This window comes from Garra rufa, chromosome 18 (genome assembly GCF_049309525.1).
Source record: "Garra rufa chromosome 18, GarRuf1.0, whole genome shotgun sequence".
NCBI classification, from domain to species: domain Eukaryota; kingdom Metazoa; phylum Chordata; class Actinopteri; order Cypriniformes; family Cyprinidae; genus Garra; species Garra rufa.
This window is the reverse complement of record NC_133378.1, coordinates 35,884,337-35,902,567: the sequence shown is the minus strand read 5'-3', so window position 1 is coordinate 35,902,567 and position 18,231 is coordinate 35,884,337. Positions and strand designations below refer to the sequence as shown.

The 18,231-nt window shown below is 39.3% G+C and overlaps 2 protein-coding genes across 3 annotated transcripts in view; one reads left to right on the top strand and one right to left on the bottom strand.

Moving 5' to 3' along the window:
* Nucleotides 1–6,318, top strand: part of gpsm2l (G protein signaling modulator 2, like) — a 43,479-nt gene extending 37,161 nt beyond the window's left edge. For both annotated transcript variants that reach the window (XM_073823303.1, XM_073823302.1), the window contains exons 13-14: nucleotides 3,265–3,491; nucleotides 5,585–6,318. In XM_073823303.1, the coding sequence (XP_073679404.1) occupies nucleotides 3,265–3,491; nucleotides 5,585–5,758 (401 nt within the window). In that variant the 3' untranslated portion in view covers nucleotides 5,759–6,318. The remainder of the gene's footprint in view (nucleotides 1–3,264; nucleotides 3,492–5,584) is intronic.
* Nucleotides 6,319–6,706: 388 nt separating this feature from the next.
* Nucleotides 6,707–10,629, bottom strand: LOC141290632 (protein-glutamine gamma-glutamyltransferase K-like). Its single transcript, XM_073822740.1, has 14 exons — nucleotides 10,466–10,629; nucleotides 10,140–10,369; nucleotides 9,824–10,015; nucleotides 9,465–9,716; nucleotides 9,258–9,376; nucleotides 9,020–9,127; nucleotides 8,709–8,886; nucleotides 8,478–8,616; nucleotides 8,195–8,387; nucleotides 7,948–8,101; nucleotides 7,527–7,811; nucleotides 7,241–7,401; nucleotides 7,015–7,151; nucleotides 6,707–6,854 (listed from the first exon to the last, which is right to left on the bottom strand). Exons 1-14 carry the CDS (start codon nucleotides 10,627–10,629, stop codon nucleotides 6,707–6,709), a joined length of 2,460 nt encoding a protein of 819 aa, XP_073678841.1.
* Nucleotides 10,630–18,231: the final 7,602 nt, after the last annotated feature.

Here is an 18,231-nt window from a genome sequence, read left to right as displayed (position 1 = left end):
GGGCATAGAATTGACCAGAGCTGCACAGATTGTTGCTGGGATCCTCTTCCACTCCTCACAGAGCTGCTGGACGTTAGACACATGCTGCTTCTCCACCTTCCACTTGAGGATGCCCCACAGGTGCTTAATAGGGTTCAGGTCTGGATACATACTTGGACACCCCATCACCTTCACCTTCAGCTTCCTCAGCAAGGCAGTTGTCCTCTTGGTGATGTGTTTGGGATTGTTGTCATGTTGGAAAACTGCCGTTCGGCCTAGTTTCTGGATGGAAGGCATCATGTTCTGCTTCAGAATCTATAACGGAATCCATGTTTCCCTCATTGAACTGCAGCTCCCCAGTACCAGCAGCACTCATGCAGCCCCAGACCATGATGCTACCACTACCATGCTTGACTGTAGACAAGACACAATTTTCTTAGTACTCCTGAACAGGGTATCACCACACATGCTGGACACCATCTGAGCCAAACAATTTTATCTTATAGTCTCATCAGACCACAGGACATGGTTCCAGTAATTCATGCTCTTAGACAGGTTGTCTTCAGCAAACTGTTTGCGGGCTTTCTTGTGAGCCAGCTTCAGATAAGGCTTCCTTCTGGGACAATGCCTATGCAAAGCAACTTGTTGCAGTGTGCGGCATATGGTCTGAGCACTGACAAGCTGACCTTCTACTTCTGCAACCTTTAAAGCAATGCTGGCAGCACTCATGCATCTGTTTTTTGAAGCCAGGTTCTGCACCTGACGCACAGAACGAGTGCTCAATTTTGTTGATCGATCTCTGCAAGGCCTGTTCCGAATGAAACCCATCTTGGAAAATCTCTGTATGACTCTGACCACTGTAGTGTAACTCGGTTTCAGGGTGTTACTGAAGCCATCTTTGTGGAGAGCAACAATTTTAATTCTCAAATCATCATAGAGTTCTTTGCCATGTTGAACATCCAGTGGTCAGTATGAGAGAACTGTACTTAAAGCACCCAATTTTAACTGCAAGTTTGTATAGTCCTGTCAAGCAGACAAAAACATAAACATAATGAATAGGACATGTGGCTTTGCATGGTTAAACAACATACTGCTGTTATCACTTAGGGTGTACTCACTTTTGTTGCCAGATATTTTGACAGTAATTGCTGTATGTTGAGTTATTTTCAGAGGACAGTAAATCTATACTGCTATACACGCTGCACATTGACTACTCTAAAATATATTCAAATTTCATTTCTATAGTATTGTCCCTTGAGAAGAAATGCTAAAATGGTTGCTGAAATGTGAGATACTGTATGCAAGTGTATAGCAGTGACAAGCACTTTGTAGACACTGAACTCTGGAGTATTTGGTCACTTGACAAAATCACAGCCAGTCATAAGAAACTTGTTTCAAATAAGCAGCAAAAATAAGAATAAGATATTTCACATAAAAGACGTTTGCATATAGTCCACAAGAGAAAATAGTTGAATTTATAAAAATGACCCCACTCAAAAGTTTACATAATTGATTCTTAATGCTATGTTGTTACTTGAATGTTTCACAGCTGTTTTGTTTGTTTAGTGATAGTTGTTCATGAGTCCCTTGTTTGTCCTGAACAGTTAAACTGTCTGCTGTTCCTAAGAAAAATCCTTTAGGTACCACAAATTCTTAGGTTTTTAAGCATTTTTTTAGTGTATTTGAACCCTTTCCTGTATGATTTTGAGGTCCATCTTTTCACACTGAGGACACCTGCAGCACTCATATGCAACTATGCTCACTGATGCTCCAGAAGGAAACAAGATGAATTAAGAGCCAGGGGTGTAAACTTTTGAACAGAATGAAGATGTGTGTATATTTTTTATTTAGTACTGCCCTTCAGAAGCTATGGAAGATACTTAGATGTTTCCCAGAAGACAAAAAGTTTAAATGACCCTGATCTTCAGTTCAAAAAGTTTTCACCCCCCAGCTTTTAATGCATCATTCTTCTTTCCGTCGCATCAGTGAGCGTTTGACCCTTCTGTAATAGGTGCACATGATTCTCTCAGTTTTCCTCAGTATGAAAAGATGGATCTTAAAATCATACAGTCATTGTTGGAAAGGGTTCAAATTCACAAAAATGCTGAAAAGCCAAAGCATTTGTGGGACCTGAAGGTTTTTTCTGAAGAACAGCGGGCAGTTTAACTGTTTAGGAGCCAAAAAACATAGCTGTGGATCATTTAGGTAACAACACAGTATTAAGAATCAAATTACAGCCATGAACATATTTTCTGAACTATAAGTCACATTTTTTTATCATCTGAAACATGATGCGACATATTCCAAAGTTCTTTAGTCTTGATGCTTAAAGTAAATGTTGTTTATAATTTCTGTCTGTTTTATATTCACGATTTAGTTTTAATCCAAATGATGCATGTGCTATGTGAGCGAACAGCTCATGCACATCAGCTATACATGGGTGAATACAATAAAGTACTAAAATGTTAAACACAGACATTTATTTACATTTGCACTTATTCATTTAGAAGAGAAATATTATACATTGAAAACATAATCCCATTGACGCCATCTCAGAATATTACGTATCATCAAATAACTATAAATCTGTAAATCTAATTTTGTAAAAAAAAAAGAATGATTATTTTCAAAAATGTTCAGTACAAGTGTTTAAATGTATCAAATATTATCAAATAATCAGTTAAAAAAAACTTGCAATGCAAAAATGATTTTAAAAAATGCAACACAAATGTTAATATGTCTTAAATGTCATTCTCCTAAACATGTTGTTATGATGTATTTTGGCATATCTGGTATATTTATTTTGAGAATACCATGTGTTTGGTGTTAGAATTTTGGTGATAGTGCCACCTAATGGATGAAATCTGTAGGTTTTGTTTAAACTTGTATTCACTGGCTTACTTGAATATACTAACTGCTAGTTTCACATTCTATTTATTTTTTTATTTTTTTATTTTTTTTATACACCACCACTGAAAGCCTGTGGTTTTTGAAAGAAGTATCTTATACCATAGACTATAGAATACCTTAAAGGGACTTTGCTTATACTCACCAAGAATACAAAAATACAGTAAAAACAGTAATATTGTGAAATATTACAAATAACAGTTTTCCATTTAAATATATTTTAAAATGTAATTTATTCCTGTGATACAAAGCTGAATTTATAGCATCATTTTTCAGGTCTTCAGAAACATTCTGATATGCTAATATGAAGAAACATTTCTTATTGTAAATATGAGAGTTGTGCTGCTATGTTCTAAACAACTACATTCTCTTGTTCAGCTATTTCCGCGTCCGGAGCGGAGACCTCAGCACAGCCTGGCCATTTCCTAGACCTGCTGGCCAGCTCACAGAGTCGTCGGCTGGACGAGCAACGAGCCAGTGTGGACGGTCTCCCGGGTCTGCGGCTGGACCAGCGCCACAGCCAGGACGTTCTCAGCAAACTCATGGCCTCGGCCGATAACAAAGAACCAGAAGAAGACTTCTTCGACATGCTGATTAAGTGCCAGGTTAATGCTGTTTATTAATAAGCTGCATGAAACTGTTAACTCCTTTTGAAAGTGTATATTCATTAGTAGTAGTATGCTTTGTCCTCGAAAGGAAATTTGTTGTGGTCTATGTGTTACTGCAGACATTCAATAAACAAGTACTAATAACAATAAAGTAATATACCTGCAAGCAGCAATTACGGGGCCAAGCACTAGGCAAGGGAAGCATCAGAACAAGTGCAGCAACGAGTGATTGAGGCTACTTTAAGATGATTTTAGTCCAAATGGGTAAACGTCAGCAAAGCAACCACTAGTAATACAATATAATCGGATATCATTTTTGACCACAAGGTGGCACTGTCTCAAAACGTTTTGAGTACTTCCAGGTCATGGTCTCCATGGTATACTAAGTTTCATAATGTTACACCAATGCATTTGTAAAATGTAGCATTTTCTATCATAATACTCTACTGAAGTCTGGCAGTTTCGTGTTTAGTTTAATTATAGTGCTACCAAGAGGAACAATCCCACCAGATTTTAAGTGTCCTTAGAGTGTGCCTATACATATGTGACCCTGGACCACAAAACCAGTCTTAAGTCGCTGGGGTATATTTGTAGCAATAGCCAAAAATACATTGTATGGGTCAAAATTATCGATTTTTCTTTTATGCCAAAAATCATTAGCATATTAAGTAAAGATCATGTTCCATGAAGATATCTTGTAAATTTTCTACAATAAATATATAAAAACTTGATTTTTGATTAGTTATATGCATTGCTAAGAACTTCATTTAGACAACTTTTAAGGCGATTTTCTCAATATTTAGATTTTTTTGCACCGTCAGATTCCAGGTTTTCAAATAGTTGTATCTCAGACAAACATTGTTCTATTTTAACAAACAATATATCAATGGAAAGCTCATTGACAAATTTATACTTATGACTGTTTTTGTGGTCCAGGGTCACATATGTCAAATTTGGTAAAAATATCTCATTTTGTTTTGGAGTTATAGACATTTTTATATATGAGAAGAGAAAAAATGACGGACGGCTGACTTTGTTTGCATTTTTTTTTTTTTTGCCACTTACTATCAAAATTTTGCCAATTTGGTGTTAGTTTATCACCAGCACGCAATGTTTCCGAATTTCCTGCAGTGGTTTCGTGTCGACAGGAGTAATGGTTTCTAAGATATTGGCAAATGTTTTTTAAAGGATAACTATTGCCAAAATGCAACCTGGGCTGTTTTTTTTTTTACTGTAAACGAGACAAACTTATATCTAAAAGCATAATTATGACCAACGAGCCGTTTTTGAGACTGAACTTGATTTCGTTTTGTGGTCAATGGCCGGTGAATGGGAGTACTAAGGGCATAACTTTGAGCGTATCAAAATCGATATTTTTACAACACTAAGAAGGCTCGACACACCATGAAACTTTGCTCGAAGTATCGCCTGGGTCTCTACACATGAACTCGAGCATTGAGAGCGTTGTTTGTGTACACAGAGTTTACTAAAAAGAACGTTTTTGAACTACTCACTTTCACAGTTTGAGCTTCCGCTCGCGGCCGTCTTGCCTGTCAAGACGTGTCGATCTCCGAATGCGAGGATGGATAGCTCCTAAAGCATATTTCCATATAAATGCACGACTAATTCGTTGTTTTGTCGCAAGTGAAAAACAATATTAACCTTCTAGTTGTAAAAAGAGCCTCATATAAGCCTAATATTTCGTCCTATGGAGTCCATTCATTCGCTTTCGGAGATCGACACTTCTTGACTGGCAAGACGGCTGTGAGCGGAAACTCAAACAGTGAAAGTGAGTTGTTCAAAACCTTTCTTTTTAGTAAACTCTATGTGCACAAACAATGTTCTCAATGCTCGAGTTCATGTGTAGAGACCCAGGCGATACTTCGAGCAAAGTTTCAAATCCAAAGGTTAAAATGCCCATTCTACTCAATTTTCAACGCTGTCACCTGGTGTGTTACCAAACCATACTGTAATATAAACAGTTTCATAAGAGTCTTGTTCACTCTATAAAGACATAACCAGCGTAAGAAATACAATCTCAGTTGTAGACGAGTGCAAACCTATTCAATAGCTGTTTTTGGCTTATACAGGGATCCAGACTGGATGATCAGAGATGTGCTCCTCCACCTCCTCCCACTAGAGGCCCTACAGTCCCAGACGAAGACTTCTTCAGCCTCATCCTTCGCTCCCAGGCCAAACGGATAGATGAGCAGAGAGTCATCTTACCATCTGACACAAGACCCCTTCAGACCAATCCTGACTGATATGTTTTTTTATGAAGCCATAATACTATTTTAGAACGTTGCAACCTCACTGAAGTCTTACTCATGAATCAATGCTTGGTAAAAATCAGATCCTACACGATTTTTGAAGGAGGAGATGCATGAAGTTCTTTCATTCGTCCTACTACCGTGATCTGAACTGGACTCAAGACGTTTCTGTGCAGAATAGATGTTTATATTCAGACCACGACCGCAGTCTCAGGGATTCAGTACAATGCACTGAATGCATATCATACACCTGGATAACTGGATGGACTTGATCAGCGGTAGATGAGAACGTCAGACTATTTTATATATATATATTTTTAACACTAGAAGTAGTATCACTTCTGTTTTGATTCTTTCTTTGACTTGAAATTTTTTCTGTTTTCTTTTAATACCAGCAAAGCAATGCCCTGTATTAATGTTTTGAGGTTTTAGAAACAAGCAGTCTGCAAAAGTTTGGATTTATGTGAATATAAAAGTCTATGTTCTGGAAAAGTATCCAAGTCAAGAATGTATTACTAATTTTAAATGACAAGAGGAATAAAGCCTCATTTTAAAAGATCCTGCTCAATTACACACCACAAAGTGACAGTTTAGTATGCTGGAAATATTTTATTTGAAACTGAAACTACACAGGACAGTAACCAACACCATGGAACAATTACATGAGTTTTCAAATGAAGAAAAAAAAAAGCTTAATTATTTAGAATGACATTTGTAATCTTTCAAAATCATGAATGCCAATTCCCAAAAGAAAACTAAAAAATCTAAAAGATTGCATAAGTGCTACATTGTGATTAAATGCACTGTGAGAAGTTTAATGTTTACAGCTTGTAGGTAAAGAGAAACTAACAGCTGTTATCTAATTATGCAAATCAATTCAATGTGAGCACTTTCTGGTCAGTGGAGCCATGAAATTTCCTCTGTTTTGGTTATTTGATTGATTTAACAGTGCTGCTTGACAACAAGGTCGGAGAATCCATGCACCTGAGTGAGCTGAGGACAATCGAATGATGCCAGAAGTTTCTGTGGGCCGTGGCACCTGGGAATAAACTTCTCATTCAGGCACACTGAGGCATGCCCTGCAATGTCACTGTGAAAGAAAGAAATTTTTTTTTTAGTTTTATTATATTTTTTTATTAAATCATTGCTGTTTAGCAGCAACATTTGAGTTTAGCAATTATATTTGATCGAATTAAGTAAAAATGAAAAACAAATACTACAAAATGAAAATATTAATCAATTCATTTTACCCATAGTTGACAACTCTGGCACGCTGCATTCCAAGTCCAGTAAAGCGGAATACGGAGTTCTTCAGGACACAAGGCAGTGGATTCTGGAAAGTGATTTTGAATGGGACTTCTTGACCCATGATGGCATCACATGCAGGCTGAGAAGAACACATTCAAGACACAATTTAGCACAATATGATTCAACCTAACAAAGGATTAAACACTTAAACTGTAACTTTGAACTTACAGCAATGGCAAGGTCTGGTGTGCGCAGTCTGAAGTTGTACCGGGTGGCCACAACCTGCTTAGTCTGAGCCACGTGTCCAAAGAGGTTGAGCCTCAGTGAGGCGTGATCGACCAGGTGCTCTTTATATTCATCATAAGTCAGGGTCCAGTCCAGAGGTCTGCCTGTAGTGGGGAAAAGTAACGAATACTTAATGAATAATAATGCTTTCATCACTGCCTCTTTACCTATTATACCAACTGTGTGGTCTCATCTACTGCAACTCTTACACAACATTATCATTTCTTACATTCAGAGGGCTTGAGCTCAATGATAGTCTGGTCTCTCTTGAGGAAGGCACTCCTGACTCCGGTGTAGTACGTGGCTGCAGCCTGGCTGTAGAGGGTGACGGTTCGAGGTGAGCTGCATTTGTTTCTTAGATTGATGGTAAGCACTGCATCCCTGCCTATACATGGTCCATCCCCTTTCAGGCCGACTTCACAGACAACATCCTCAGCACAGGGCAGTGGGTATGCGCATCTCCTCAAGCCATGACGAACGGCTGTGTCTAAAGCACAGCACCTCTCAGAGGAACCTAATCAATGAAAGGAAGAATAAAATGTACATAGCGATGAATCACAGGAGAGGCAGCAAACTTAATAATTCATGTGAACACCATGGTTCAATGTGTTAAGGGCTAGAGCAGATGTTTTATGGAATGTCGTATTTACCACATGGGTGTTTGTAGAAGTTTGTGATGTCTATGCGCTGATCTGAGCCAACAGCCTTGGTGCTGATGCAGTGACCTCCTACATCCTTCTCAATGTGGACAACACCAAATGTTCCATCACATTTCCTCTGCCAGTAAACTCTATCATTGTTCACCTAGAACACAAACAAACAGGAATCATAAGTCACATGTCATTATAAATTTATGATGTAATGATCAAAATAAATAAATTATAGAAATTAACTCACTTCAGCAAAAAGGAAGGGAACATCATGCTTCAGGAAGACCTGGCCACTGCGGATTGCAGCAACAGAGGTGGGGCCGCAGCGGGAGAAGCCCTGGCTGGTCAGTTGAGGAGTAGCATCAATCACCTGCCAACCTCCGAAACCAGAGGGCAGGTCTGAACGGGTCATCCAGGCCTCATTCCACACATGGTAGTTCCTACATGGAAGAGAAGAAGAATGAAATAGAAACACTTCAGGGACATTCATAGGAACTCTTTATGACATCACAAACGGTAACAACACTTACCAGATTGAATCACGGTTCATGTGATCGATCAGCTGAAATTTCTCATCCAAATAGACGTCAGTTGTCAAACTAACATCAGTGTCATGAGCAGAGCAGAAGTTTGAGACTGGACGGACAGGAATGCCCAAACACCTCAACACTACAAGAAAGAGAAGAAGAATATAAGTGCATTACATCTAGAATTGCTTTCTCAAAATGTTTTCTCCTTGTGCAGTCTGTAGAAACTCTTACATGTGTTGGTGACTCCAGCAAAGGCCAAGCTCTGTCCATATCTGACAGGTACTCCTCCATACTTGTGGTATTTTCTCAGGATGGCACTGCTGCCGCACCAGGATGTAGGAGCAACTCCATCTCCATAGCAGTTTGACCAGTTACCCATCAGAACACCACAGTCTTTCTTGGCAATAACCTGATAAGAAGAGATTAAATCTGTTTAATTTTGAATGCAGCAAACTTCATACAAAAGTACCATAATTAGAAGAAAAGCATGAAAGCATCAAGCATGAAATTAGGGTGTTGATAAGAAAAAAATTAAGACTCACCATGTCAGACACCACTCTGGAAATGACAACTGGGTTGCCCCATCCTGAGCAAGGGGTGCAGCTCCTCTCCAGCACATACATGCATGAAGGCAAGATTCCCTCCTCACACTAAGAGGAAATTGAAACATTTTATGTCCTGTGCATTAAAATGTTAGAGAGTAGAGCTTGTTCTGTGTAATTATATCTGGGATGAGAAATGGGCATATTTGTAATGTGCGAGTGAAGGTTTGGCTCTTACTAGACCAAAGTTCCATGATCTGCAGCCAATCTGCTGCTTAGTTCCATAGTACAGTTTGCCCATGTTATTCAGCACATACTCAGCTCTCTCTGCCTCATCACTCAGGTACACACAGTCATCTAATAAAGAGAACATTTAACATATTTTTTTTAACTTTAAACATATATTCAGGTTCAGGTTTATTTTAAAGAGTAATGAAACGCATACCTTTACACCAGGGGTTGAACAGCATGTAAATGTCATTTTCAGGAGCATACGGTAAAGCGAATCTGCCTCCTGCACAGTTTGTCACGACACTGAGCTGGTATCGTCCAACACAAGCGGTCGGAACAGAGTTCACACACAGTTTGACTCGGTTTTGTGCTATTTCCACAACCTTTGCCCCCCAGCAGTCTCTCTTGAATTCGTCCACGATTGGAATGGTCACAAAAGTGCCATCCCGGATGGATGGGATGTGACCTGTAAAACACAGAGAAGAAAAAGATGTTTCAGTTATGGTAGAAACAAGTTCTTCCCTACATGTTCTTTTTTTGGTATGTTTCCACATGCTGTCAGTCATAACTAACCTAGTTTGAGCTCCAGGTGAAGCTTGTCACAGCTGCGATTGAATGGACGGCACAGATCAACCCACATGTTGAAGCACTGTCCTCTGCGGACAACGAGATGTTCATCATGGAAATAATGTGTGTGATGCTCCAGACGATTTGGTCCAGTCCTGCATTTGAGAAGGTCGACTTTAGACACCCGGAGGAGAGAACCTTAGAAATAAAGAATAAAGAAATTTATCATCAATCAAATCATTCATTGACAAATAATGAAAAAGAATAACACGTTTTCCATCATGCACTGCAGGAAAGATAATGAAAACAAAAAGACTCTTACTTTCAACTCCACAGACTTGCGTCTTTGTGCAATCGTCCACGTACTCTTTGACGACGACTTCCCTTTTCTCATAATCATGGGATGTACTGACATAGCCATAAGGATTAGCATATGGAGTAGCGAAAGGAGTATCACATGGAGTAGCACATGGGCTTACGTATGGGTTAACGTAAGGGCTAGCATATGAGTAAGCATAAGGGGAATTGTATTGGTTAACGTAAGTGTTAGCATATGAGTAACCATAAGGGTTACCATATGAGTAACCATAAGGAGTAGTGTATGGGTAACCATAACGGTTAGCATAAGAGTAACCATAAGGGGTAATGCATGGGTCAACACAAGGGTTAACACAAGGGTTCACACAAGGGTTAACACAAGGGTTGGTGTAAGCCGGTTTGCTGCATGATGATTTCTTGTAGCCATCACCCAGCAGTACTGGGAAACGGCCAATGTTGCAGGGGTTTCTGTATGGGCTGTAGACAAAAGGCATGCTGAATAAAGAAAGAAATGATAGGCATAAGTATGATCTGTCATTGGTCATGATATGGCTAACAATTAATAAAGATAGTCTTTGTTCTTAGAAATCAGATCTCTAATTTCTTTTTAAGCTGCAAATACTTTACTATATAACCATATGAACTATATAATCATACCAGAAAAGGAAAGACTTCAGAAATAATCTGCTGAATATGTTGTTGGGTTTCTAACCAACTCTTGAACCACAAAAGCAGCCTATGAATTCTAGCTTTCTAATAGCAAATAATAAGTTTAAGACAATGTCTGAGAGGATTACTTACATGGATTTAGTCCTTGTCTGTTCAAGAGTAACTGAACCGAAAGCTTGATGTACTGGAGAGAACAGTAAGCCTTGCTTTGACCAGCTCGTTGCTCGTGCTGTTTTGTCTCCACATCAGACGGGATATTTATACTACTTTGCCATCGCCACCCCAACCACAACTCATACCTGAAAAGTGTGAGTAATTGTCCGTTAAAGAAAGACATGAAAGGGTTTTGAGTCACATGGTAATTGCAATGAACTCTCTTAGAAAATTAATGGGACAAATTAACATCTTAGCTTAATTGTTCTGAACCTTTAAACCTCAGGCAGAACCATTTTCTAGTAATTTTTCAGGCTAACACACTATCTACACTAGACGTGATTATTCAATTAACTCTACTCCTTTTCTCAGTAAATTTTCTGGCTGACAGAAGACTGTCAATACATTTTGGGTACCAGACAAAACACACAAAATTGTGAAACTTTAATAAATAAATTCATTGCACACAGACTGAAGTAGTTTAAGTCTTTGGTTCTTTTAACTGAAATGATTTGCCTCACATTTAACAAAAACCCACCAATTCACTCAACAAATTAAATCATCTCAACAAATTAGAATACTTCATAAGACCAATAAAAAAAAAAAAACATTTTTAGTGAATTGTTGGCCTTCTGGAAAGTATGTTCATTTGCTGTATTTGTACTCAATACTTGGTAGGGGCTAGTTTTGCTTTAATTACTACCTGAATTTGCCGTGGCATGGAGGTGATATGGAAGCCCAGGTTTCTTTGACAATGGCCTTCAGCTCATCTGCATTTTTGGTCTCATTTCTTTCATTTTTCTCTTGCCAATACCCCATAGATTCTTTATGGGGTTCAGGTCTGGTGAGTTTGCTGGCCAGTCAAGCACACCAACACCATGGTCATTTAACCAACTTTTGGTGCTTTTGGCAATGTACATGTAGTGCCAAATCCTGCTGGAAAATGAAATCAGCATCTTTAAAAAGCTGGTCAACAGAAGAAAGCATGAAGTGCTCTAAAACTTCTTGATAAACGGGTGCACAGTGGCCCAACACCAGCAGATGACATTGCACCCCAAATCACCACAGACTGTGGAAAACTAACACTGGACTTTAAGCAACTTGGGCTATGAGCTTCTCCACCCTTCCTCCAGACTCTAGGACTTTGGTTTCCAAATGAAATACAAAACTTGCTCACATCTCAAAAGAGGACTTTGGACCACTGGGCAACAGTCCATTTCTTGTTCTCCTTAGCCCAGGTAAGACGCCTCTGACGTTGTCTGTGGTTCAAGAGTGGCTTAACAAGAGGAATACGACAACTGTAGCCATATTTTTTGACACGTCTGTGTGTGGTGGCTCTTGATGCTTTGACCCCAGCTTCAGTCCATTCCTTGTAAAGTTCACTTAAATTCTTGAATTGATTTTGCTTGACAAGCCTCTCAAGGCTGCGGTTCTCTCGGTTGGTAGTGCGTCTTTTTCTTCCGGACTTTTTCCTTCCACTCAACTTAATGCTAGGATATGCTTGGATACAGCACTCTGTAAACAGCCACCTTTATTGGCTCTGAATGTTTGTGGCTTACCTTCCTTGTGAAGGGTGTCAATAATTGTCTTCTGGACAACTGTCAGATCAGCAGTCTTCCCCATGATTGTGTAGCTTAGTGAACCAAACTGAGAGACCATTTTGAAGGCCCAGGAAACCATTGCAGGTCTTTTGAGTTGATTAGCTGATTGGCATATCACCATATTCTAATTTGTTGAGATAGTGAATTGGTGGGTTTTTGTTAAATGTGAGCCAAAATCATCACAATTAAAAGAACCAAAGACTTAAACTATTTCAGTCTGTGTGCATTAGATTTATTTAATACACAAGTTTCACAATTTGAGTTGAATTACTGAAATAAATGAACTTTTCCACGACATTCTAATTTATTGAGATGCACCTGTGTGTGTGTATATATATATATAGTATTCTCCTTGAGATTGAGATATCAGAAACATTCTGTAAGCGTGTCTTTATATTTTTAATGACTCTTAATCCTCTTATATTAAGAGAGAAGTAAGTAGTACAATGATTTATGCATTTTATGCAATACCAAAAATATTTTCATTTATTTATTTATTTACATACAGTTGAAACAATAGAGCACCTTTCAACAACGAGATTAGATTTTAAAGAAAAATTAGCTCTGATACATACAGTAATAGTGCATGATTAAATTAAATTGGAGTATGGTTAAAAGTCCATTACTCTTAAATGTATCTCTCATGATTGTCAGAACAAGGGCGACTGTTTGATGTATGATTGTTAGTCAGTTATTAATAGAATGACTCATAAAATTTGAAAGCAGAGAAAGCAGAGTATGGAAATTCACATGGAAGAGAATAAAAAAAAAAAAATTCTAATATTACTATTCTCAAACCTCTGAACGGCAGCTCATATGCTGTTAAATGTTTTATTCATTTTTTGTTTCCTTTTCCTTAACAGAAGGTAAAATGTTGCTTTAGGCCCTGTAAATACAAACAACAGCCCCTGCGGTAATAAAGGAAGAGATGTCTCTTACTTGACAAGTGGAAGTAAAGAATCTGGTTTTGAAACTTCGAAGGTAAATCAGTATGTACCTTTAGATTGAATTTATCTGTATTATATAAAGTTTTATATATTATAGATATTTATTTATTGAACAACATCATTTCTCACCATCTCTGACCTGAACCTCATGCTCCACCCAGAAGGTGTATGAGAAAATAAGGAGAAACAGCCTTTAATAAGACCAATTAAACCAAAATGACTGAAAATCATCTGTAAGTCATTAGTCCAGCACATTTTTAAAAGAACAATGACTCTACAAGGGCTGACATAACTATAGTGTGTTTAGTAATTTTAGCCTGACAAAATTATGAAAGGGCCAGTATTTAATTAATTTAGTATTCTTTCTTTTCATCAGAGGCCCTACAGTCTCAGAGGAAGACTTCTTCATCCTCATCCTTCACTCCCAGGCCAAAGGTAGATAAGCACAGAGTCATCTTACATCTGACACAAGACCCCTTCAGACCAATCCTGACTGATATCAGTCCTGATTCTGATTCTTTATGAAGAGTTACGTGATCCAAGCTGCCCAAAACATGAGAATTCTTTATTTTAAACATTAAGCTAATAGCGTAAAAAGCAACCTGTGAGGTGTTGTGACAGATTCGTTTGCATTCTCAGCATGCAAACTTTTAGTTTACGGTCATATCCTTATCTGTAAATGTCACGAATTTACAAAAGCATTTCTGTTTTTGCATAAATGTCCATCCTGACAGTCTGTGTTAAGTTTAAATCTTTACTTAATAAGCGTGTCAGACAGCCGGAGCACAGAGAGGAAGACAATTAATACTCAGCGCAAAAACATTAATTGTGCTGAAATATCATTGAATGTTTAATTTAGTTTTAAAAAACAACATGGGATAACAGAGTGCAATTATCTGATATATAAATATCAGATGCTTCATAGCCGCCTTTTTATTAAGAAATGACAGTAAACGTGACTTTGATCAAAGTGAAGTCTTTATTATCTGTAGCAGGCTATTCCTTTTAATTTTTAATGTAGATATTTAAACTTTGTTCACTATATACAGTGTTTTACAAATTTAATAAAACAAATTTATGTAAGGTGTTTAACAAATTATGTAAGGTTTGTGCCACTGCTGCTCTACACTAGCAGTATTGGTGATTAGCAAAATCATTTTTGCATAAGCTTTTTACTAACAGTAGGCTATTTCTAATGCTATAATTATTGCTGGGCTCTATGAAAAAATGGTCAAGCGCTTTATAGTGTTTTTCTTCCGATATTTGTCTTTTCTCTTTACTTCGACTGGTGGTCTAATAAATTAAGCACTGTTTTCATAACATTCAGTTGGCATGTTTGTTTGCAGGACTTTGGGCAGGATGTGGAATATTGTGATTTTTGTCAGTAAAATAAAAAAAATTAGGATTTAAGCCAATTAATTGTTTAATCAAAAAAAATAATCGACCAACTAACTGATTATCAAAATAATCGTTAGTTGCAGCCCTACTAAGATCATCTACACGCTGACTCTGTAAGCAAGAAGTCAAAAGGAAGAGAGCTCAGCTTGCGGCTTGAGTGAGAATGAGCCCTGGCAGTGGAAAAAGCCTGAGGCCTTCCCCTGCAGTCAGGCAACGCACTCACAGAGACGAATTGTTCTCAATGTGAGAACATGAGTCTCGTCCTTCTCCGCCCGCAGAACGCCTTCTTCCACGAAGGTGGTCCTTCCCAGTCTCACTCTCCCCACAACGTCTTGACTCGTGTGTTCTTTACATGTGAGGATCAGCGGCCCTCATCATCCAAAAACAGCTTGATTTGCTTTCGCTTTGATTTGCCACTTAATATCATTGACAACCTTGGTTGCAAAAAAGTGGCACTTTCTGGCGAAGACCACAACACCCTCCCTTTGGCGCAAGCAACACGGCCCAGTGTGGACAGCAAGCTTATCTGCATTCTACCTAAGGCTGTGGAAGATCTCAGCCTGGCTAGGTCCGTGGCCTCCTTGATGAGTGGTACCTAAAAGGACGCCGTCAAAAATCCTCCTGCCAGTGGCCTGCCCTGTTCCTTCCTACAGTTCACAAGGTGCTCACCAGGCCGTGGCGTGCCCCCTACTCAGCGCATGTTAATTCCTCCGCTTCTGCCACTCTCACTACTGTTGAAGGCGCTGAAGAATGAGGTTACAGAAAGCTCCCCCCTCTGCAAGAGGTTGTTGCTGTGCACCCGTGCCCTCCATCAGCCCTGGGGCTGAATGCTTATACAGCACATCTATCCAAGCTGTGCAGGACTACCTAGGCTCTGGCAAACAAGGATTATTCAGCGGCTGGCTCAGCGCTTCTCATGATGGCGATGCTATAAGTGTTCCAGGCCAAACTTCTCCATACAAAGGACATGGCCAACTTGGTGTTTGAGCGTCATCTTTGGCTTAATCTGACAGGGATCAAGATGCTGACAAGGTTGCCTTTCCCAGACTGACAAGTAATACCCATTTCCCAGGTGTCAAGGTCGCCGCCACAGAGTGACATTAGACTCTGAGCCTCAGTAGTCTCCCTGATCTGAATACAGAGAGGAAGAGGAGAGGGTCAGTTCTCATCGAGGCCAGAACTCCCTTGAAGAAGTCTCTATCCCTCAGCTTAACATTGAGTGATGGAAGCTTCATTCAAGTTGGGCTTGTCCTCCCCATTTAGCATGTGCCCAAACAATTTGCCACTATAATAGTGGACCAACATACTCAAAAGAGCAATTCTTTTGTCCTCATTACCACGAATGTCAGTTCTCCGCTGCTACCTCTGAACTCCTGTGATAAACTCAAACTTTGGGGACTAGTTTATATCGGTGGATATTAAAGACGCTTACTTTTACATCCAGATGCTGAGAGCAGTTCATGTGCCGGGCAGGTTGAACCAGGGAACATACATGCTGTCCAGGAGCAATGTAGCTCCTGGAGAATGGAGATTACACCCCCAAATGGCTCATATGAAATGGTCTATCTTCTGGAAGGCAGAGTTGGACCTCTTCACCTCAGAAGACAATTTTCACTGCCCATCTTATTTTTCAAAGCAGCGGGATGCATTGGCCCACGATTCGCCCATTGCTCAAATGTATGCCTTCCCCCCCAATTGCCCTGCTTCCTTGGGTCATCAGACAGGTCAGGAAGGTCAGATGTTCAGTCCTCCTGATGGCCCCACTCTGGAGGAACCAGACATGGTTCCTCAAGATGATTCAGCTGCTATCGACAGCCACCTGGCTTATACCATTGAAGCGAAGGGCATCTCCGGCCAGAGCTGTGGAGCCTTCATGTTTGGCCCCTTGACAGGGCCCTCCTGAGCCATTCCAGTCACTTTCTACCTTCACCCGTTAACTTGAATTTCCCTCCTTACAGACACCCCTGTTGAAAAAAACCAGCATATGCTGGTTAGGTAGGTTTTGATGCTGGGTTGCTGGTTCTCTCCTGCTCAAGACCAGCACATGACCAGCTAGGGACCAGCATAAACCAGCTAGGGACCAGCATAAACCAGCTAAAACCAGCATCCAAACCTACCTAACCAGCATATGCTGTTTTTTTTAACAGGGACAGATTTTGTCTGTTTAAAGTCCTCATGAAATCAAAATTAAAGTTTTTTGACTTTTAGTATGACTGTATTAGCCATTAGGTTATCTGTAAGCTAGTGTGCTTAACCCTTTAGAACGTACGATCACACCGGTGTGATTTGTCTTGGCTGGTCCCTGAAGCGTACGATCACACCGGTGTGATTCGAACGTTCGCCGCATCACGTGATCAGCTGCAGAATTCAAATATGTTTTGGCGCTTTGGCTGGCTCTGAGCCAGATCGGACGCGCTGAGTGCTTGTCAAAATATCACAACTATGCGTGTGTTAAATCCCACAGCTCGGATTCAGCGCGAACAAACATGGCGGCGCCCATCACCCGGTATAGATCAACTAACGCGGTCATAATAAAAGTGTTTGGACTTTTAAATACATTTACTTGCACATATTTCGATATTGGAATATGTGACCCTGGACCACAAAACCAGTCTTAAGTCGCTGGGGTATATTTGTAGCAATAGCCAAAAATACATTGCATGGGTCAAAATTTTTGATTTTTCTTTTATGCCAAAAATCATTAAGAAATTAAGTAAAGTTCATGTTCCATTAAGATTTTTTGTACAATTCCTACTGTAAACATATCAAAATGTAATTTTTGGTTTGTAATATGCATTGTTAAGAACCTAATTTGGACAACTTTAAAGGTGATTTTCTCAGTCTTTTTGATTTTTTTGCATCCTCAGATTTCTGATTTCAAATAGATGTATCTCAGTCAAATATTGTCCTATCCTAACAAACCATACTTCAATAGAAAGCTTATTTATTGAGCTTTCATATGATGTATAAATCTCAGTTTTGTCAAATTTAACCTTATGACTGGTTTTGTGGTCCAGGGTCACATATCAGATATTTCATAATATAGCGGACATGCTTGTAAATATTAGTAGCTAATAAAAAAGGGAAAACGAAATAAAAGCGATCCATGTGCTTTACAGTGCTATTGTGGCTGCGGTGTGTCACATGACGCGTCGCCATGGAAACAGTAATGCGAAACATTCTAAAATAACGGTCGCCTAAGCCCTCTCACACTACAGGAGTTTTAGCCCGATTTTGCCCCGATTTTCCCCTCCCGAGAATCGGATCAAAAATCTTGTCAAGCACCTCGATCGGCCCCGATGTTCGGCGCAGATTATCTTGTAATGTG

Bases quoted from the DNA above. Each gene is read 5' to 3' on its own strand.
- LOC141290632 (XM_073822740.1), bottom strand. From the start codon at position 10,629: ATGCCTTTTGTCTACAGCCCATACAGAAACCCCTGCAACATTGGCCGT. The intron at 9,717-9,823 runs GTTAGTTATGAC...TGTGTTTTACAG, and splicing joins TCACCTGGAGCTCAAACTAG to GTCACATCCCATCCATCCGG. The intron at 7,402-7,526 runs GTAAGAAATGAT...TCCCCACTACAG, and splicing joins TGAGCTCAAGCCCTCTGAAT to GCAGACCTCTGGACTGGACC.